Source organism: Bison bison, unplaced genomic scaffold, assembly GCF_000754665.1.
Source record: "Bison bison bison isolate TAMUID 2011002044 unplaced genomic scaffold, Bison_UMD1.0 scf7180017864468, whole genome shotgun sequence".
Taxonomy (NCBI): Eukaryota; Metazoa; Chordata; class Mammalia; order Artiodactyla; family Bovidae; genus Bison; species Bison bison.
Window position 1 is genome coordinate 2,854,891 of NW_011495029.1, and position 23,270 is coordinate 2,878,160.

The 23,270-nt window shown below is 37.7% G+C and overlaps 1 protein-coding gene across 3 annotated transcripts in view; it reads right to left on the minus strand.

Moving 5' to 3' along the window:
* FGD4 (FYVE, RhoGEF and PH domain containing 4) overlaps window positions 1-23,270 on the minus strand; it is a 227,555-nt gene that overhangs the window by 128,308 nt on the left and 75,977 nt on the right. The window contains exon 1 of one of the 3 annotated variants that reach the window (XM_010860578.1): window positions 19,272-21,446. The exons of the other annotated variants lie outside the window; for them this stretch is intronic. Coding sequence (XP_010858880.1) covers window positions 19,272-19,281 — 10 coding nt within the window. The 5' untranslated portion in view covers window positions 19,282-21,446. Of the gene's footprint in view, window positions 1-19,271; window positions 21,447-23,270 lie in introns of those variants that run through there. 3 annotated transcript variants of the gene reach the window in all.

Here is a 23,270-nt window from a genome sequence, read left to right on the forward strand (position 1 = left end):
AAGATGAAGATGAGAAAAAGAAGAACTCAGGCTGCCTTGGAAGTTGTTCTCTCCAATGTTTTCATCATTTTAACTACCAGTTATCTTTTTAGATGACAAAATTGAAGATTTATTCCTCATATGTTTAAAACCACTCAAAGGTTCCTCATTCTTTATAGGATACAGTACAAAACTTCTATGCAAACCAAGGTTTCCATTCTCAAATCCTGTCCTACGGTACTTAGCTCAAATTCTACACTCAGCCACCAGCACGCCTCCCTGCATTTGCTGCTGCAGACTAGAATTCCAAGCCCACGTTACCTGTACAGTCGACCACCTGTTCCTCTGTCTCCCACACCACTCCTGCACTGTGTCACCAATCATACTGAATGCAACTGACTGGTTAACAGACTGTTAGTCGAGTACCAGGTGAGCACAGACCTCTGAGAACATGTCCAATCATGTTCTTTATGCAGAATCTAGCAAGGAGAGGTGGATGTGCAAAAAGTCTTTTTTTGGAAGTGATGAATACATTATGGCATAGATTGCAGTGATGGTTTCACACGTGTACACGTGCACGGGTGCTAAGTCACTTCAGTTGTGTTCGACTCTTTGCAACCCAATAGACTGCAGCCTGCCAGGCTCCTCTGTCCGTGGGACTTTCCAGGCAAGGGTACTGGAGTGGGTTGTCATACCCTCTTCCAGGAGATCTTCCCAACCCAGGGGGCTGAACCCGTGTCTCTTACATCTCCTGCATTCAGGTGGGTTTTTTACCTCTACTGCCACCTGGGAAGCCCCATATAAGTGTATACTTATCTTCAAAGCTCTTCAAGTTACACACATTAAGTACATACAGTTTTTTGTATGTCAATCATGCCTCAATGAAGGGTTTTTTTTAAAAGCATTTGTTAAAATAAATGAATGTGAGGGATGAGAGAGGAAATGAAGAGATCAAAGAAAAATTATCCTATAGAGAGAAGGCTAATAGTAGTCCTAGGTTCTCACTGCCAACCATAGAAAATTATTTTAATATTCATGGGATTATTACTGAAGCCCCTCAGAGAACCAAATGATTTTTTAATATTACCTCTTTTATATCCACAATAACTCCAGAAGTTCTAACAAATGGGGAGACAGGTTTAAGTAACTTGCCTAGAGCCCTCCAGAGTAGACAGTATGTGAGATGGGACTAATCTAGGTCTGCTTGTGTTCTTAGCCATTGTACTGAAGTAGACACTACTTCCTATGCACTCCCATTAAATTCTGACTTTGGAAAAGAGCATATAGTCAACATTAAGTCCTGAAAGAAAAGACAAGTGGTATGGTTTTGCAGCACCAGGTCAACAAGGAATGGTCCTGATGACAGGCTTTCCTCAGTTTCCACAGGAATAAAGTGGGGATAACAACACATTCCTAGCTTTCCTGGATCAACCTGGTGGCTTATCATTTGTGACTCAGCTTATATGAGATCTCCTCCACTCAACATAAAATTTGTTGCCCTAAAATCCCTTAACACATTACATTTTGTCTTCACATACTCGTCATTATTCAAAATCACACTGTTCATTTATTTTAACTGTGTATTATCTGTCTCCTTCTGTATTAACATAAGTCCACGAAAGAACCTGACCATTGTGTTCCACGTCCTCTCCTCCACACCTGCAACACTACCCAGCACAGAGTAAATGTACATGTGATAAGTGAATGATAACAGTAACAGAGCCAAAGAAGCAATGTCTCAGTGGACAGTAGGGGGATCCTGAGCAAGGTGAAGCAGGTGGGTGGGGTGAGCACAACAGAGCAGAAGGAGGCCAGATAAGCAAACAGGTTTTATGTCTCCACCAATGTCCACAGAAGAAAGTGCATTAACTCGGAACAGAAATATGCTAACCAGGTGACAACTGGGCCCTGGGATGGAATGGTATTTGCCCTCAGGCTGTCCTTCCTCAGTGCTCCACCCCCACCCACTCTGGGCTCCAAAATCACCAAGCAACATCCTGATCATGAGTTTACGACTATAAACACAGATACAAGGGCAAGAATCTGCAAACTAAGAAACACGAACATCTAGTTGACCTGGCAATTACTTTTTTTTTTTTTTTTTAACATTTAGGCATTTATGAAAATATATATTTCTTATGACCTTGATTATTGAGGGAATTATCTTTCAAAGTTGCCCCTCTTTGGGCACATTGAAAATTGTATCTGTGAAACTTTAGGGTGATACCCCAATGTTCTGTTCCTCATGAAGCTAACAATGTAGGAAGTAAGTTGGCTTTGCCCGTATCTTTGCACTCAACACGCGATAGTCAACATTAGCTGTTTTTGCAACTCAAGTTCTGTGACTCTGGACAGGCTGCTTAATTCTTACGGGCCTCAAATTCTTCTGACAGATACAGTCTTTAAATTATGTGAAAATAAACATCTAGCAATGTATAATAGGGATCTAAAAAATCTAACAGATTTCATCTGCTTGCCTTATGGAAATACATCTTGCCTCATAATTCATGAATGTGTGGTCAGGGCCAGGAAATTGGCAAAAATTTAAAAACAACACAGGAATTAAGCAAACAGGGAAGAAGGAAACAACTACTTACAGGGGAAGTTGGTAAGTCAACACTTTTATTACAAAAGAACAATGTAGCCCCCACAGATTAGGGTTATCTGTAAAACTATGGAAGTTTTTTCAGATAAGGTATCCCTAGATACTTTCATACAACTCCATCAAGTCATCACTGGGCTTTAAGTGGCGACAACTGAATGAGAAAGGCATGAGTATATTACACAAAACTGTTCCAAGGATCTGCTTCTGCCTACATAGATCCATGCACTGCCAATGTACAGAAAGTTTGCCTTTTTACTTTACAGAAGCATAGAAGCAGTTATAAAAACAGAAGAAATAGCTCAGAAGAAACTGATGATAATCAACTATATGGCACATTCACAGGAAGAAAAGTCCTGCCAAATGGAAGCACCTTTGAGCACAGCTTTTGGGTGAGTTTACATCTTTCATGTGCACATTTTATAGACATCACACCTTGCAGCTCTATATCTAACACAGCAATGCTAAAGTGTACTGAGGCACAATGTTAACAACTCATTCTAAGCACTTCTTGAAACCATGACGATATGGAATTGTGGGAGAGGGCAAAAGAAGGCAATTTTCAGTACATCTATTTTAAAAAGTCACATTTTTATGCAAATGGCTTCAATATTACCAGGAACATGAGAACAAAGCAGCATCAGTGATGACAGCATAAGCCGGTTCTTCTTCCCTTCAAATCCCTAGCGCTCCATCGTCTGTCCAAGGGCCAAATGGACCATCATGGCCAAAAACAGTTAACAGCAAAAACGGATTATAAATCAGTATCTCAAAAGCCAAAGACAGAGTCAATTTATAAGTGAGACTGAATGTGGTAATAAGAAAAATGTAAGAATTTAACTGATGTTTATGAGCTCTGTGGTCTACTTGAAATAGTTGTCAGGCAGCCTTCCAGCATAAAGTGTCAAAGAAGCAGAAAGACTTGACTGTTCATACTGCATCAGTGGTGGATTGAGATGCCGTCTACTCAGATTGCTATGGATTTGAATCATTCCAGGTACTTTATTCAGTTTCCAATTTTTTATCTATAGAATAATACCTTTATAAGAAATAACTCGGAATAAGGGTTGCTTTACATATTTACAAACATAAAGCTAAATTTTCCATTTAGTAAAATCTTAAGTTGTATTGAAGGAGACTGAAAAGCCTCATGCCATTGAGAAGTTGGAAGAAGGGTCAGAAAGCACTGAATCTAGCACCTCCCGCCACCTTCAGAGACAGGGAGAGTGGGAACCAGGAAGCAATGCTTCCCAGCTGACCTGACATTTTCAACTTATGGTGGTAGGTGTCACCACTGACAATGTTTGTGAATGGAAGTGAACATCTCCCCATAAGCAACACCAGGTCCAAAGACCACATTCCCTCAAAGGAACTACACATCGTGGGACTGTGCACTCCTGTCCCCCAGGCACCCTACTAGGAATCACAAGTGTTCCAGGGACTATGCCGCTGCCCACTCCTCTTCACCAATTTTAGAAAGTAAAACCCTAGGCTTCTTGTCAGTGGCTGATGGACCAAAGTTTTTCAACACTTTTTGAATACCCTGTGGCTTTACTGTTTACTACTCAGAAAAATTCAGCCAAGAAACATATTAATAAACATGTTTACAAGTGAAAACAAATAAATGCCTGCCAATACCTATAAATGCTGGGATACATTCTGCATAAATACCCACTTAAAAAAAAACAAAACACAATCTTACAACTTTAACTCAGTAACAGTCATAACAGTAAGGAAATCCACGAATACTTAGGGAACTTGAGAGGTGTCCTGATTTGCCCAGTTCACTTCAACTGCTTGAGAAATCACACCCCAGGCACACAGAATACTCTAGTACTTCATACCCACTCACTCACAGGCCTTTTCAGGTTTCTAAGATACAAGGTAATTAAGGTAACACAAACAGCCTAAATGTACATGCTTTTAAATTATCTCATTTCCTCTCAAAACTTATATTGCTTATGAACAATTGTTTTCATGAGTGAAAATTTCATCCAAATAATACAACATTCACTTAAAAATTTTTTACAGATGCTGCTAAGGAAATTTTCAGGCAGATACATGTCTATTGTTAGTGGAAAAGATGCTTTTTAGAGGTAGTACGTACCTGATCTGATTTTGCATATTAAAAAAACTTGAGAATAGCCCAGTAAGCACAAAAGAAGGTAAGAATTTTAACTACAATAAGTCAACAACAATAAATACCAAGAACCCATAATTAGCAGTCAGGCTTGAAAACCTGAAGTAAGAACATGAGTCCTTGACCAGTACAAGGTTGTCTAATTTTATTCTACAATCAGAAAAAGAAAATCAAAGTAAGGCCTGTTAACAATGACCTGTTCCAGCTCTCCCGGCAGCCACTGACCCACTGACATGAACGTCCAAGATGACAGCAGAACAGCACAATTAGAGGAACTAACGCTGCATTAGCAAATCCTCTCTTTGCAACTCCTTCCCATATCAAATAAAAATGGCAGACCCAGCTAGATGCACATATCCCTGGCACTATGATTTAAATGACAGGAAAACTTACACAAAAGAAGTATCCAGAGTATAGACAGCACTCTTTTTGTTTTTCACTTTTATGTTTTAGGGCACAGTTTTGGGGAAGGGTATATACAATGCTGCCTCACAAAGGATATAGAAGTCCCTTGTTTGAGCTACCAACCTCTTAGCCACACAGAAAAATGTCAGTCATCCATTTGTTAGCACCAAAATCTCCTTCTGCTGCTTACAATATGCAGCACACATTTTAAGGGGCTGTTCAAACAGAAAAACAAAGGAAGCCCTTGAAACAGAAGCAGATCCTCCGAGCTTTGCCCTTTCCTTTATCACTATGCCTATACGCCTGCTGTTAAAGCACTGTCACATTGTCTCCACATGCTCAAGCCCTCGAAACTTGTGCAAAAGCATTGCAAAATTAACTGCATAAACCTCACATTACAAAACATGAGCTAGTAATGTGAAGCCAGTCACGTGGGCCAGAATAATGATGAATAAAATCATAACCTACAAATGTCCCTGACCTGAGACATTTTCTTATTTGAAGAAGACATTGAACACGTTGTGGCCATGAGTATATTTCGAGTATTGGTACAATTCACTCTGAGAAACCATTAAAATTACAGTCTTTTTGTCACTTTCAGAAGTCATATTACAATTTTGACTAAATTTTTAAAGATTAAAAAATAATTATTTGATTTTTCAACATCAACATGTTGCTGTACAGGTATAACTGAGCTGCTTAAAATCAATACAACAGAAGTGTGTAATGTTGGAGGCTCCTTCCAGAAGAGCTTACAGCTCCCTTTCCTGGAACCACATGGAGATAATGCCCCACACCAAACGTAGTACAAACGGGATACATAGTACTTGAATTACTTACCTTATAAAAGCTGAAATTATTCCTCTTGGTTAGTAGTCACAAATGGTTAAGAAGTAAAACTCCCTTCATCTGTTCTTCTAGTGAGCCAAATCTAGCTCCCATTAACCCAGTCCATTGCAGATAATTCCACACTGCACACGCTCCCAGTTCCCACCCCAGCAAGGATAATCACATTCCGACGGGGAGTGAACAGATGGTGGATTCCATGGTAACCAGCCCTCCTAAGGCGATTGGTAGAATTGTGTGACTACTGCTTATTGGGTAACAATTGCTGTCTTTGTGCTCCAGCCTCGCAAATCCTAACGGAAGGAACATATAGCCACTCACATGTGCAGGGGCTTGCCTAGCAGGTGTTTGGCTATTTAAACAAGGCAATGCAGGCCAATTAAAAGCTGTCCTGCAAATCTACCCTTGGAGGTACAAAGCGCTAACATGCCAGATAGTGTCCACTGCTCATTCACAGAAAAAGGTCACATGAGGCTTAACTTGACAAACAGAAAAATAAAACTTGAAAGTAAACTTGAAAATTCAAGATAACGCATTCCAGAAATCTAAGCTGTATCAGCAAGTCCTTTCTGTTGATTTACAATCCACATCAGAAGAGAAACTGGTTTTGTATTTAGACTTTTTAAAATAAAATTTTCAAATTTGTAAAACTTAGCTTGAAAATAAGTTTTCAAAAGCAACTGTCCTATAAATATACACGTATTAATTTTTTAAACTTATATGAATTCATTTTTATTGTTTTTGTTTTCGGGGGGAGAGGGAGAGGCTTCTAAACTTCACATTTTCATTAGGACCTTATCCAATTATATGACTGAAATCTCTTGGTTACGTACTCTCTACGGGCTTTAATTTGGTTCTGCATCCATGAAAGTTCAATGCTGATTCAGCAGGAAAAGAGCTTCCCCTGAATTCATGGTATTCAAGGAATCAAAGAATATGTCCTTGGAAGAGCAAAATGACTGAAAACCAAATATATACCCCATCAAGACCAACTACTGGAGATAATGTATAAATGTAAAACAGACGAACTTTGGGCACTCAAATCCAACAGAAATATATTTTTCAAAGGCAAGGAAAAGAAATAATTAGGATAGGCCTAAAGCAAAAACAAAACAACAACTGTAAGCCGTAACTAGACTTTTATGTCTTAATTACCTCCTTGCTTTATAGTTAGCCACTATCTTAAATTCAGGACTTCTTTTCTTGGAATGAACAGAAGTAAGACACAAATGTTGAAAGGAAAAAGACAAAATCATTATTTGCAGATGATATGATTGTATTGCTAGGGGGAAAAATTAAAATCAAAGAGATTATTTATATCACCTGAAATTTAATGATGTGGCTAAATATATCAAAATAATTCCTTTATAAGGCAAAAACATCAGAACATCAATAAAATGAAATTTACTAACTACAGCAACAAATAGTGTATTGGGTTGGCCAAAAAGTTTATTCTGTTTTTTCTGTGACATCTTACAATACTTTGGAATAATACTATCAAGAACTGTGTATGAACTATTTGGGGGACAAAGAATGAACTATCAGAAGAAATATTAATAAAAGAAAACTAAATGGAGAAAAATAATGCATTGCTGGATACAAAGATCCATTTTAAAGATGCCAACTCTTTTCAAATTACCAGTCTTTTAGTAAATTTATATATAAATATATATGTAATACATACGTACATTTTTCTAGTAAAATGTCCAGCATACTTTACAAAATGAATTTAACAAAGTGATCCTAAAGTTTATTTGGATTTTTAAAAAATGAAAATACCAATGAAAATTCTATGAGAGGAGTAGTAATAGGTAAAATAACTGTACCAAGTTTTTAAAATACTATAAATATATAGCTATCTCCCAAATTTATAATTCCAGGATAAACCTCTCTTTCCAAGAATTGCACACTTCTACGTCTAACTATCTATTGAACATCTCTGCCTGAATGTTTAATAAAAATCTCGAACGTAACATCCCAAAACTATCTATTGAACATCTATTGCATGAATGTTTAATAAAAATCTCGAACGTAACATCCCAAAACTTAACTCCTGATTTCTCCCCCAAATCAGCTCCTCCTGCATCCTTCCTTGTTTTTGGAAATAGCAACTCCACTCTTCCAGTCACTCAAGCTGAATGCCTGAGAGCCCATCTTTGACTTTTCTATTTCTTTGACATCTTCGCATCCAACCTGACAGCTCATGATGTGAGTTATTTCTTCCAATATGGCCACTTCTTACCACCTCCACCATTTCCACCTGGTCGAAGACATACCATCTCTCACCTAGATTCCTTAATAATTTCCTAAATAAACTCTCTACTTCCACTTCGCCTTGTATAGGCTATAAAACCTAAGCAGATAATGCAAATTCTCTTCTCAAAACTGACTTTCCCTTGCACTGAGGATAAATGCTGCATTCTGTATAAAGATTTAAAAGCCCTTAATAACCTGCACCTCACCTCCATCACTTGATTCCTCTCCCACAACCCTCTCTGGCTTTCCGTGAGTCTCTCTAAGCAGAATCTCACATTCTGTCCTCTCCTCAGCACTTTTTCAGTAACTTGGACAGTGCCAACGTTTACCACAGGCCAGATTCTCTTCACGTATCTCCACTTACACACCGAGAGCCCCTCAAAGCTAGGGACTTTTCCACTCTGAGCTCTGTGCTGCTGCTGCCAAGCAAAGGTCCTTATACACAGTATTTCCTGAATCTGCTGAATAAATAACAGCTTGCTGAAAAATTTTTTATTCTACGGCAAATTTAGAGGAAACAAGAATCTAATAATAGATTAATGGTTACACAAACTGGAATATACTCAACTTGATAGAATATCATGCAATTATTAAAAATATGGTCACAAGAACTATGGGGCATAAGGGAAATGTCAACTGGTATACCAATAATGATATTCTATTTGTTGGGTCCCTAGTCTGTGCTAGGAACTATAATAAGCATTTATAAATATTTTATTTAAATCTCACAGGGATTATGAAGTAGGAATTACTATAATCATTTTTTAGTTATGGAAACTGAGACTCAGAAACTAAGTTCTTTGCCCTACATCTCACTGCTGAGACTAGAATCTCAAGTGAGACCAAAGCTTGGGTCTGATCATTATGCCACACTACCTCCTGGAAGTACAGGGGAAAAAAATACATAACTGAGTATTTGCTATGAACAACTGCAATAAAAAATGAGATTCTTAGAAACCAAAGCCTAAGCCTATCTATCTCAAAATTATAAGAGCAGTTGTGAAGAAGAGATTTTACTGATATTTTCCTTTCTGTTTTCCAAAAATCTTAATGTCACAAATGATAATTTTCTAAAAGTAATATTTATTCTTCCTACACATATTTTTCAAAGTTTACCCCACTATATTCTTGGGTGGATCTACTATCAAGACAATAGAAAAAAGCAAAAATGAATCTGGCTCACCACTTCTAGGAAACTGATTCTGTGGGAATCACTCAGAAAGAAAAAAAAAAAAAAAGACAGATCTAAGAAAAGGAAGTAGGCAGTAGTGTCCTTTTTAGCTCCATGTTCACCTCTGGCTGTTCTGACATTGTCTCCACAATAGCACCTTAAGCCACACTGCTCAGAGTGTAATAATAGGGTCCCCATACTTAAGCGGTAGGGCACGTGACAAAGAGTCAATAATCCCCATAAAGGTTCTCAAGATATAAAGTTGTTGGGAACAGAGAAGCCTGATATCTTCTTCAAATACTGGGCAGTTGGCAATGTTGCCTACAAGCTGTTATAGTAGTTACTGTGTCAGCTAAGCAGTGATCAAATAACCCTGGGAGTACTATTCTATCTCCCTTCACTACTGAATCTGCCCACAGACACATATTTTTGTAAGGAAGTTTTCAAGTCCTTAGCTTTTGCAAAGCTCAGTGACAGAACCACTGTTTAGAATTTAAGAAACCTGGACTCTAGTCCTTGCTTAGCCACTGGTATGACATGGCAAGCCATTGCCGGCTCTGGTCCTGTGCATTTCAATTGCAGAAATGAGAGAGCTGAGTTAGATCATCTTCAAAGATCTCTACCATTCTAAAATAATGAGAATGAATGTTGGAAGGAGGGTTCCTCTTCATTCTTACTAATTTCAGCGGAAAGGGAGAAAAAAGCATTACAAGAGCAAGAATAAATGTTTATTTTCCAGAATGAAATGGCATAGTAAAAGTTTCTGGGTACAACCCTTGGCTGTGGTAAGACTCAAAGTTCTGAGCAGCAGGTATCACTAAAGTACCAGGTGAGATGGCAACTGTACCTGCACAAAGATGCCCCAGGTAGGCACACTGAGTAACACTGCCACCAGTTCTGCTCTTCCCACATTCTCTTTTCCTTGCTGAAACCACTTTTTGACAAGTAGCTTATATTATGAGGTGACTGGATATTGTTAGGGTTTTGTCTGTGAATATGAAACAGACTTAAATTATTCTCAGTGTGTTCACATTTTAGTTTCCTTGTGTTACAAACTCAAATTATTTTGTCTAAAAATACAGAATTTTGTATTTTTGCTTAACATTCTATATAACTTTTTTTTTGACTGTTTTTTCTTTTGCAACAAGTTCTTTAAAGAAGATTTACAGTAAAAATACACATTTGTAAGGTACAAAGTACCTCACAAGCAAAAGAAAAGAAAAAAAAAAAACACTGAAATAAAAGGAACTTCTCTGTCCAGTTTGTAAGGTCTTAACAATGATGGAGTAAGGAATTCTCTGGTGGTTCAATGGTTAGGACTCAACACTTTCACTGCTATAGTCCAGGTTCATTCCCTGATGGGGAACTAATGTCGATAAGCTGTACTGCATGGCCAAAACCAAAACAAAACAGGACTTCCCTAGTGGTCCAGTAGCTAAGAATCCACCTACCAATGCTGGGGACATGGGTTCAAGCCCTGCTCCAGGAAGATTCCACGTGTCTCGAGGGAACTGAGCCCGTGCACCCTAGAGCCTATGCTCTGCAATAAGAGAAGCCACTGCAAAGAGAAGCCCATGCACTGCACCTAGAGAGCAGTCCCCACTCACCACAAGAGAAAGTCTTCATGCAGCAATGAAGACCCAGCACAGTCAAAAACAAACAAATACCAAATTTTTTAAAAAGAGTCTGTCTTTAAAAACAACAAAAAAGAAAAAAACAATGATGGAGAAATAATCTAGCCTGATTTGATGAAAGCATTTTCTTTTAATTGCCCATCATTCCTCTGATATGGTTAGCATAGCAGCAGTACTTTCCTTTCTAGGACCTGTCCAGCTACCATACTGCAAAGAAAAAAGTGTTGAGGTAAGTCTACATTAGGGAGTTCCAGAGTGCTAGCCCTTTTTTCATCAAACTCCAACCATCAGGACTCTAATCCAATTCTACCAATGCCCCAGGGATATTTTTTATTAAAATTAAAAGGATATTATATCTCAGCCAAATGAGAATAATGGGATCCAATTTTTCACATCATTAGATTACTGCTATCTTCATTAGGATAAAATTCCCTGTCTTTTCATATATTTAATATTGATTCTAAAACAGAGGTGGGAGGAAAGTATACAAATATCTGGGTCCTAGTCTGCTGCCTTCCACATTCCTCCTTACCCATATTCTTTCAGTAAGTGATGCACCTAAATTGGAATCTAGATGTTTTAATTCTTTTATCTTTCTTTGTCTAAGAAACTTTCTGAAATATATGCAAGGGAAGACTTTCTATGCTGAGTACATATATATAACATATGTTTAGTCACTGAGTCATGTCCAAGCCTTTTGCAACCCCATGGACTGTAACACACCAAGGTCCTCTGTCCATGGGATTTTCCAGATGTGAATATCGGAATGGGTTACCATTTCCTTCTCTGGGAACATAATATATATGCTAAATATTAATATTAATTATATTAATGACTATATTTTTTCAAATATTTGTGACAAGTGGGAAAAGGATTAAGAACAAAGAATGTTCTATAAACAAGACTTATTGAGCATCTACAATTTCCAAAAGTTCTAACCTAAACTCTGAACACACAAAAAAAGGAGACACTGATTTCTTTCTCTTGATGAGTTTTTAATATGTTCAAAAAACAAAGACTTTCACCTCTTCGGGAGATGAGGGTTAGAAAGGCACTTACAACTGGGATAGATGTCTAGCACTTGTTGTTCAGTCCCTCCATTGACTGTCACTGTTCCATTGTTTCCCCATCTGTTTGCCATGAAGTGATGGAACTGGATGTCATGATCTTTGTTTTTTGAATGTTGAGTTTTAAGTAAGCTTTTTCACTCTCCTCTTTCACCTTCATCAAGAGGCTCTTCAGTTCCTCTCTGCTTTCTGCCATAAGGGTGGTATCACCTGCATATCTGAGGTTATTGATATTTCTCCTGGCAATCCTGATTCTAGCTTGTGCTTCATCCAGCCTTGCATTCTGCATGATGTACTCTGCATATAAGTTAAATAGCAAGGTGACAATATACAGCCTTGACATACTCCTTTCCAAATTTCCAGTCCATTGTTCCATGTCTGGTTCTAACTATTGCTTCTTGACCTGCATACAGATTTTTCAGGAGGCAGGTAAGGTGGTCTGGTAGTCCCATCTCTTTAAGAATTTTCTATAGCTTGTTGTGATCCACACGGTCAAAGCTTTAGCATAGTCAATGAAGCAAAAGCAGATGTTTTTCTGGAATTCTCTTGCTTTTTCTATGATCCAACAGATGTTGACAATTTGATCTGTGGTTCCTCTGCCTTTTCTAAATCCAGCTTGACCATGTGGGAGTTCTCGGTTCATGTACTGTTAAAGCCTAGCTTGAAGAATTTTGAGCATTACTTTGCTAGCATATGAAATGAGTACAGTTGTGCAGTAGTTTGAGCATTCTTTGGCATTGCCCTTCTTTGGGATTGGAATGAAAACTGACCTTTTCAGTCCTGTGGCCATGGCTGAGTTTTCCAAATTTGCTGGCATATTGAGTGTAGCACTTTAACACTAGGACTAGGTTAAGTGAAAAAAATATATCACACAAACATCATTCTGTAAAAACGATCAAAATATCAATGTTATGAATGTTCTTTTTCATACTTTAGGGACTGAGATCAAGCTACAGTGAAAACTGTATCAATCCCAGTTCTGTGCATATAAAAATCCAAGGCTGAACAGTTAATCCTCAAAACTTAAAAAATATCCTGAAGGACCAAATCATACAACTATTGCTCTAGATCAAATTTATGCAAAAACTGTTTAGTATTCTACAGGGTTTCCTTTGAGGAATGAAAGCAAATTCAGTAAAAACTGAATGATCAACTGAACCCTTATTGTTGAAGCCTAGGGATTTACAGACTTCCCTCTGAGATATTACAGTTTTGGTTCCAGACCATAGCAATAAAACAAGTCATACAAATTTTTTGGTATCCCGAGGCATATAAAAGTTATGGTTCCACTATAGTATAGTCTATTAAGTGTGCAATAACAATGTACATACTTGAATTTTAAAATATTTTATTGTTAAAAACTGCTGACCATCATCTGACAATGCAGGGTTACCATAAACCTTCAGTTTATAAAAAAAAATAAAACGGAAGTATCTGCAAAGTGCAATAAAGTAAAGCACAAGAAAACAAGGTATGATTGTATTTACAGTCTCTAATCTGAGCTCATAAAATCAATTCTTTCTAACCTAGCTACTTTTTTTACCCCAAATCCAAACTGCAGAAAGAGAAAAGTAGCCTAGTTTTGTGGGCAAGGACTAAAGTGAACATTTGTGGGCTGTGTGGGTGGCAGAGGTATGTATGTGGGATGAGTGGTGTGTGTATGATACAGGAGCGTGCACAGATGGGTGAGAGGGGTGTGTGGGCAGGGGGGAAGTAAAGGGGTATTTGGGAAAGCTTCTTAATCTGACCTATAAATTATATCTAAAAACTTAGATTTTTTTTCTGGGGTAACCAGAGGATAACCACTTGAATAAGGGGCAAATCAAGGTTAGTTAATGCTGTAAACACAGATTCCCAAACTCTGAGCAAGGCAGGATATACTTACAAATATTCTTGCCCCACAAGTTATCAGTGGAAAGACTTCTCAGCTACAACCTCTGAGCTTTGAGGCTTTCATCTAAGAAACAGGCATAATATTTGTTACTTCCCTCTCAAGAAGATCAATGAGATCACAAAGGTAAACCCTCTTGGGATACATAGAAAATTATATAGCTGTAAGAAGTTTTAAACAAGTTTAAAAGGGCAGGGAGGGAGGGAGACACAACTGTCTGCTCTGAGCCAAGAATAGCAAAGGATGACTTCCTGTTATGAGAAAAAAAAAAAAAACCCAAACACTGAAGTCTCTTCCAAAAAACAAAAACCCTCAAAACCCAAAATAAAAAAAGCTCTTGGTTCCATCTATAGATTCTTCTCAAGCTGTCTAATCTCATCCGTTTTCTTGTTTACACTTCTCAAAACTTGGGAACCCCAGGTCACTGCCTCCATTTCCTCACCTCCCCTTTAGCCCACCTGTCTGACTGACACAGACCTGATCCTGCTTCCACAAGGCCAGCGGCCCATTGCAATCAGCAGCCCACCCCTCCTACCCCGTACTTCTCTGGGAGCATCTGACAGTGAACCGCATTTTCATTTTTTACATTCTTTCCTCCCGGGCGCCTTCACAGCTAACACTCCTGCTTCTTTAGGACTCTTTCCAGTAAACTCCTTTCTTCTTTGCTTCAATCAGCAACTGTTCTCCCTCCTCCATCACATCCAATCAATCAGGGCTGTCCAATTTTACTGAATAAACATTCATAAATCATATCACCAGTAAATATGTTTAGATATTATACAGCAATTAGTAGGCAAAACATGAAGTTGCTAGTTCAAACATGGAACCCCAGTGACTGAACAGAAGGCTTTTGATCTTTATAAAAAGAAAAGAAGCCAAATAATACCTTACTGAGTGTACAGTTGAAGGTGAGTAAAAGTAAAGGCCTTGTTACCTTCCCTCATAAGCTGAAAGTTGTATAGGAATTTAATACTTCCTTGCCAAGTTCTTCAAGTCCCTTGCACTTGCAGTTCCCTCTGCTTCATATGTTTTATCCAGATTTTCCTCTTGCTTCCATAACACATTTCATGCAAATCTGCACTTTGATGCCACTTTCTCAGGTGGGCCTTTCTTTCTTCACAATCCCATTTTGGTCACTTTCTATTAATCCTAGCACTTTGGTCTTTGGTATTTAATAGCACTTATCACTGTGCAACATTATATTAAATGTTTCTTTTTCACTCTTTTTATTTTTGGCTCTTAACCTATTTTTTAATGGACAAAAGTCTCAATTGGAAACTTCACAAAAGGTCTCCAATAAGCATATAAAAATTATTAATCAGAGACATGTAAATTAAAATCACAAAATGATACCACTAGATACCTGCCACATGGCTAAAATTGTTTTAGATCAAGTACTGGCTAGGAAGGGGAATTAGAATATTCACACACTAAAACCACTATGGAAAACCTTCAGGCAACATCTCCTAAAGCTGAACATACGCACTTGCAACAATTCCACTAACTGATGTACAATAATGTGCATAAAAACTTTCATCATAGTAGTTGATGTCATTAACAGCAAAATGGAAATAAAATACTATTCACAATAAAAAAAAACCTACTGCTACAATATGCTATGGATAGGTCACAAACTTTGGAAGCATGATCTTGTATTTGAATTCCAGGTAATACTACAATGCTGCTGTAACACTGAATATGTTGATAAGGGTTATAACCTTATTGAGTCTGTTTTCTCACCACCGGAAAATTAAGGTCATATCACAGTTCTTACAAGCTTATTCTGAGGATTAGAAATAATGTGCATACAATACAAAGTACTGTGTCTAATAGGTACTCAGTAAACAACAAGACTAGGATTCAGGAGATACAATTATACCACTCAGGATCAATTACCAATCCTTCTTATACATAAACTTTCTTCCGGTAAAATAAAGATGATGTTTCCCCTGACCTGCCAAACAAATCTATAGCACTGCTGTTACCAACTCAGTCATCACGAAAACTACAAGGATCAGATTATAGCATTTTATTATTCAGCTATTTTATGGACCAATTGCAGCTGTTGGCCCTAATGCCACAGGATCAAATGAGTTGGGAAGATGAAAACAAATGGGTAGGAGAAGCGCCAAGAAGTGTATAAACAGCTGGACAGGAGTCCAGTTGGTTCCATTTCAAAGCTGATTCTGAGGATGCTGTGAGCACTGTATGCACACTCTGAAGAAGCATATGTAGGTTGGGATGGCTTAAAAAAAATGCTGGCAAAAAAAAAAAAAACAAAACCCTTGAACTACTGCGGCTTTCACCCTAGTTCTGAGTTTCCTTTGGTCTTATAAATAAATCTATCCATACTTACCATTAGAGAATAAAAACTACAAGTCCAATAATAAATCCTATTTGACTTCTTTTTAATATAAAATATATGTATCTATACTTCCCTGGTGGCTCAGAAGGTAAAACATCTGCATATATATATGTATCTATATATATAATCTGGTATTTAATAGCAAAAAAATCCTAAATTTTAAAATTATAATAAAAATTAGGAGAAATGACTATTTCTAAGTGTAATACATGTTCTCTAAAATTTTACTCATTTATGAAGAAAAGTCAGATATTTTGTACATGTTGACTTCAGTCATGTCTGACTCTGTGAGACCCCATGGACTGTAGCCCACCAGGCTCCTCTGTCCATGGGATTCTCCAGGTAAGAATACTGGAGTGGATTGCTATGCCCTCCTCCAGGGGATCTTCCTGATCCAGGGATCGAACCCACATCTCTTACTCTCCTGAACTGCCAGGCAGGTTCTTTATCACTAGTGTCACCTGGGAAGCCCTGTATTAACTTACATTCCCATCTAAACTACCAAGGTAGATGCAGAAGCAGTATAAAGAAAAAAGGAATCCCCTATAATCTTGAAATCAAATATTCCAATCCAAAACAATTACTTGGAAAAAAACACTCCAAACTTTCATATTTTGATTGTATATTCATATTGTTCTTGCTATTTGTATTCTATTAAAATTTATCATCATGCCTATAAAGTTTTAAATAGAAGACACATTAAAGAATTTATGTTACTTTGTTACTTTAAGTTACTCTAAATTCAGTTCCATTCATTCCACAAGGTAGGTCAGTACTCCATGCTGGTGCAAGTCTGTGACATAGGGGCCTCTACACAATGGGAATGAAAAACAACAAGCTTTTTCTTTCTCTTGTGGCTGAATTATTGGGGGAATCTCAGGCCAGGCCATTTCTAAGCTAGTGAAACAAGGAAAAACCAAAGGCTTTGGCCGAAGTCTTGTGAATCTGTGTTTTTCCTGGCACTAGTATTTTCATAGCCCAAGCTTTCTATGCATAGATTTAGTTTTCCATTCACATGAAGCTTGTGGCATAAAAGAACCTGCTTTAGTTAAGGAAGTTCTCTTTCAGTGTTCAAAGATCACCTATTTGCAAATATTCTATAAATCCCAGTCCATGAAGAAAGCAATGTCATCCACATTTGAAAAATAGCTAGCACACAGGCTGCCTGCCACACAGAAGTAAAAGTTTTTTAAATGTGTGATTCATAAGTTTAAACAAACATGGAATCCAACACATTTGTTTAAAATCCTAATTCAACGCTTGTCCTTAAGTTCTAAGTGCTCTAAGGACCACTGGTGGTCCCGTGGTTAAGAATCTGCCTGCCAATGCAGAGCACTCAGGTTTGATCCCCCATCCAGGAAGATCCCACATGCAGCAGGGCAACTAAACCCAAGCACCATAACTACTGAAGCCCATGTACCTAGAGCCTGTGCTCTGCAACAATTGAAAACACCGTAACAAGAAGCCTGTCAACGCAACTAAGGAGTAGACTCCACTCGCCACAACTAGAGAAAGCCCATGCACAGCACAAAGATCTAGCACAGTCAAAAGTAATACATTAAAAAAACAAATTAATTACAAAACAATTCTAAGGTATAGCTATTATGAATGTCTTAAATCAGGAATACAAATGCAATGGGAGGGGACTTCCTCAGTGGTCCAATGATAAAGAATCCACCTTCCAATGCAAGGCACACAGCTTTGATCCCGATGGGGAAACTAAGATCCCACATGCCCGGGGAAAACTAAGCCCACCAACCACTACTAGAGAAGCTGGCACACCACAACGAAGACCCAACACAGAGATAAATAAATAAATAAAGTTAAGAAAAAACAAATACAATGGGATTTTCCCCCCAAGTCATCTTGCAAAGATAATCTTTAAAAAATGGTAATGTTCTCTGATTTATAGTTCAAAATCTTTAAAGATGTTAAATATCCAACAATAGAGTGCATGCCAACTAAAGTATTACTTTTTAACAGAATATCATATAGCTATTGAATTTTTACTAAGAAGTTTTGTAATGTGAAATATTTAATGTTATTTGGAAAGGGGAAAGAATGATTTTTAAAAATCCATGTAAATTATGACCTCAGCTTTACCAAACAGCAAATACAAAGGGTAAGAACACATCAAAATGCTATCAGTAGTTACACCCAAATGTTTATTTTCCTTCTCCTTATTACAGATAAAAAATATGTTTTAAAATGTTTTTTTCTGAATAAAACATTCACTTAATGTGGTTTTTCAGTTAAACAGAAAAGACCCTGAGAACATTAAAGCCACAATGCTAGGAGGATCTAGGCAAGTCAACTAGACTTTGGAGACCAATAAATCATTGGTAATTTTAAGAAATCCTTAACTTTGTTGCATTGCCAATGCACCTTGCTGATGTTTCAGAAATAGAGAGAATTTTATCCTCAAATAATTGATGACTGAGAGAATATTAAATGTATAAATACATTCTAAGAAACTTGTTGAAATGTAGTTTTTACGTATTAGAAATGGAAGTAGCAGAAATAGAAAATAGAAATAGGAGGAATGAGGCTATAATAAAGACTCAGCTAAGATAGGTCAACGCTGATTGCACACAGCACAGTTCACTTTCACTGCTCTCAGGGAACACTGCTATGCTACGAATCCACAGGAAGAAATGTCATTACCTCAAGTAATTGTACTTGGGCCATAAAAATAAGAAAAATTGTACCTCTGTGTTAAAATCACAGCATGAAACCATTCTAAACAAGAGGCAGGATAATTTTTCAATCATGATACAAATTACTTATAATTTGGTAGTAAACAAAGAGATAAATACCAGTTACTTTACCTACTCATATACTTTGCATACTCAAAAAGTTCAAATGTTTTTAAACTAAAATATTTTAAAAATAGAAACTGCAAAAACAATACTCACAGCCCCCCATAAAGAATTCCTTTCAAACAACATCCAGCAGCGCCTTTTTTTCTTCTGATTAATCATTCTTAATTCCTGCTTGTGGAGGGACTATCTGGATCTACAGTTTGTGGGTAAAATCTATAGGTATTCTTCATTTAGACACCAGTCACGCACACATCTTCTGCTTGACAGGGTAAAGAACTAACTAAGGGGAAGTGCAGAGCTACGTTTCATAACTCCTTCCACCACTGATGCAGCCTCAAAGAACTACGCAAGTAATGAATTTCAAAATTCTACAAAGGTATTTCAAAATGTAGTGAGAGAACTCTAGAGCACTGTGGCAAAATGGGAAGGATGGGGCCAACTACATGTGATTTAATTGTAGTTATAGTCATTAAATTTACAAACTATCCTTGAAAACTAGGTCTTAAAGAATTTCAAATTTTTTTCATGGTCATAAGAAAAAAAAAATCATAAGAAATGCTGAAAAACAAAACCATGTCCATCTCCCCCAAAACAAGTCTTTTATCTCTTCCCAGGTTACTAGCAATCCCAAATGACTTCATTGTAAACAAAAATTAGAATTTTAAAGAAGAGGCACCAATGAGCAAATTTCCCATCCTTGTCATGCTTATAAGATAAATTACTAATCAAGGTTAATGTTTTAGATGATATATAACACAGACTTGTCAAAACATCTAAGGTTTATCATCACATGGATTTAACATTTACGTAGTGACACTAATTTTCCTTTCATGTGATGTTTAGATGGTATAGTCAGAATCAAACTATAATAATCTAGACTCAGAATAACTTTATAACATCACTTCTTCAAATTATTGTGTTTCTGAAAGAATTGAAAGTCATGTACTAACTTAAAGCACTTGAGGAAATTTTGATAGGTAGAATAAAACAAAACATGGAGAAAACTACTCGGAGAAACACACTAAAATTACAAACCCTTAGAAATTTAGAAATCCTCCCTTTGTATGGATAAGAAAACTGAGATCAAGAGTGTTAAGGAAGGCTAGATATAGACGTATTGATATTAAAGAGACAAGATATATACATTTCAGACATTCTCATAGGCTTTCTTCAGTTCAATTTCCATGGCATTTTATTTCTAAATTAGGTCTTTCTTAAACATGCTTTCGCGGGGTGGTAGTTTTGAGAGCTAATAACTGGCCTACAACAAGCTCTTCCTGTCAATCAATGTTGTTATTGCAAGCTTTCATTGCAAGCTTTGAAAGCTTATTTCTATGAAATGAAAGGTATAATAATGAGACATGCCACATTCATGTGATGTGAAGAAGTATCCAATGGCTAACACTTTCCAAATTTCACCAACCTATGCCAGCATCCCTGCCCAGATCAGCTGAAGGCTGAGAGTGTCCTCTGCAGAGTCAGCGTAGGTTTTGCACAGGAAGTGTTGCTCTATGTGCTCGGGCATAATTGATGAAGCCAAATGAGGATGTCAGCATTTTTGGTTCCTTCTCTCTAGCTCAGAAGAGTACAGCAGGAAACTTCACACTGACCACATGCCAGTGAACCACTGGCTGAAACTGGACCTGTTCTGCCCTGCTACAGTGTACCAGGGCTGGAAGTACCCAAATATGCATGTTGGCTCTGGTTCTGGACATCTTCTTTTTCAATGTTTTAGCAGTTTGGCAAGCAAAGAAAAAGAAAATTCATATGGAATATTTTCTGATTATTTTACATTGTACATTGTAGATTTTTAATATCTTTATAATTAGCTAAACTTTTTCACTGTTTATTCAGATATTATGTGAATATAGCTCTAGAAATCTGTTTCAGGGATTGCACTGAAATAAAATTTCATACATATGTGCTTTCTTTCCCCTTAGTTTTCTGTTTACACTTTGGTCTGTTAGTTTTTATAAAAACAGATTTATACCTCTTGACTTTAAATCAAGTAATTTAAATTAATTCATTCATACAATAAATTGAGAACAGCTTTAAGAATCATAGTATCAACCAATCTGTTATAAAGCTAAAATTAGTAATCCTCTAAAAAAAGAAAAAAACATTATTATGTGGCTAAAAATAAATCTTCATTAAAAAAAAAGGGCAAAGCGATTTATCTGCTCTTAACACCACAATCATTGGAGAAGGAAATGGCAACCCACTCCAGTGTTCTTGCCTGGAGAATCCCAGGGACGGGGGAGCCTGGTGGGCTGCTGCCTGTGGGGTCACACAGAGTCAGACACGACTGAAGTGACTTAGCTGCAGCAGCAACAGCACAATCATTCCATTCCATGTCTTGATAAAACTAATGTTATATTAGTAATTACACCTGTGTGTTATTTTGCACCCTTCTCGTAACAACCCTAACAAAAAGGCATTAATTAGCCCTACTGTATAGGTGATGAAACTATACGGCAGAGCTGCAATTCAAACCTTAGACTTTTTAATTTCAAAACCTGAACTTGATCCCTGGGTCAGAAAGATCCCCTGGAGAAGGGAATGGCAACCCACTCTATTTATTCTTGCCTGGAGAATCCCATGGACAGAGGAGCCTGGCGGGCTACAGTCCATGGGGTCACACAGAGCTGGACACAACTGAAGCGACTTAGCATTCAAGAGGCTCTTTAGTTCCTCTTCACTTTCTGCCATTAGAGTGGTATCATCTGCATATCTGAGGTTGTTGATATTTCTCGCAGTAATCTTGATGTCAGTTCATGATTCACCCGGCATGGCATGCACCCCAATGTTCATTGCAGCACTCTTTGCAACAGCTAAGACATGGAAGCAACCTAAATGTCCATCAATAGAGGAATGGATAACGAAGATGTGGCACACATATACAATGGAATATTACGCATCCATTTAAAAGAATGAAATAATATCACTTACAGCAACATTGGTGGATCTAGAGACTGTCATGAGTGAAATAAATGGACAGAGAAGCAAAAATATCATATGATATCCCTTATATGTGCAATCTAAAAAGAAATAATACAAATGAACTTATCTACAAAACAGAAACAGACTCACAAACTTAGAGAATGAACTTGTGGTTCCTACGGAGAAGGATGGGAAGAAGGGTTACTAGAGTTTTGGATCAGCATGAAACGATGCTGTATTTTAAACAAATAACCAATAAGGATCATCTGTATAGCATATATTTTAATAAATATGCTATATTTTAAATAAATAACCAACAAGGACTTTCTGTATAGTGTAGGGAACCCTGCTTAATGTTATGTGGCAGCCCAGATGGGAGGGAAGTTTAGGGGAGAATGGCACATGTATATATAAGGCTATGTCCCTTTGCTGTCCACCTGAAACTATCACGACATTGTTAATTAGCTATACTCTAAGCTCAACATTCGGAGAAGGCAATGGCACCCCACTCCAGTACTCTTGCCTGGAAAATCCCAGGGACGGCAGAGCCTGGTGGGCTGCCGTCTATAGGGGTCGCACAGAGTTGGACACGAGTGAAGCGACTTAGCAGCAGCAGCAGCAGCAGCAAGCTCAACATTCAGAAAACTAAGATCATGGCATCTGGTCCCATCACTTCATGGCAAATAGATGGGGAAACAGTGGAAACAGTGTCAGACTTTATTTTTGGCGGCTCCAAAATCACTGCAGATGGTGATTGCAGCCATGAAATTAAAAGACACTTACTCCTTGGAAGGAAAGTTATGACCAACCTAGATAGTATGTTAAAAAGGAGAGATAGTACTTTGCCAACAAAGGTCCATCTAGTCAAGGCTATGGTCACGTATGGATGTGAGAATTGGACTGTGAAGAAAGCTGAGCACAGAAGAATTGATGCTTTTGAACTGTGGTGTTGGAGAAGACTCTTGAGAGTCCCTTGGACTGCAAGGAGATCCAACCAGTCCATCCTAAAGGAGATCAGTCCTGGGTGTTCATTGGAAGGACTGATGCTGAAGCTAGAAACTCTAATACTTTGGCCACCTCATGTGAAGAGTTGACTCATTGGAAAAAACCCTGATGCTGGGAGGGATTGAGGGCAGGAGGAGAAGGGGACGA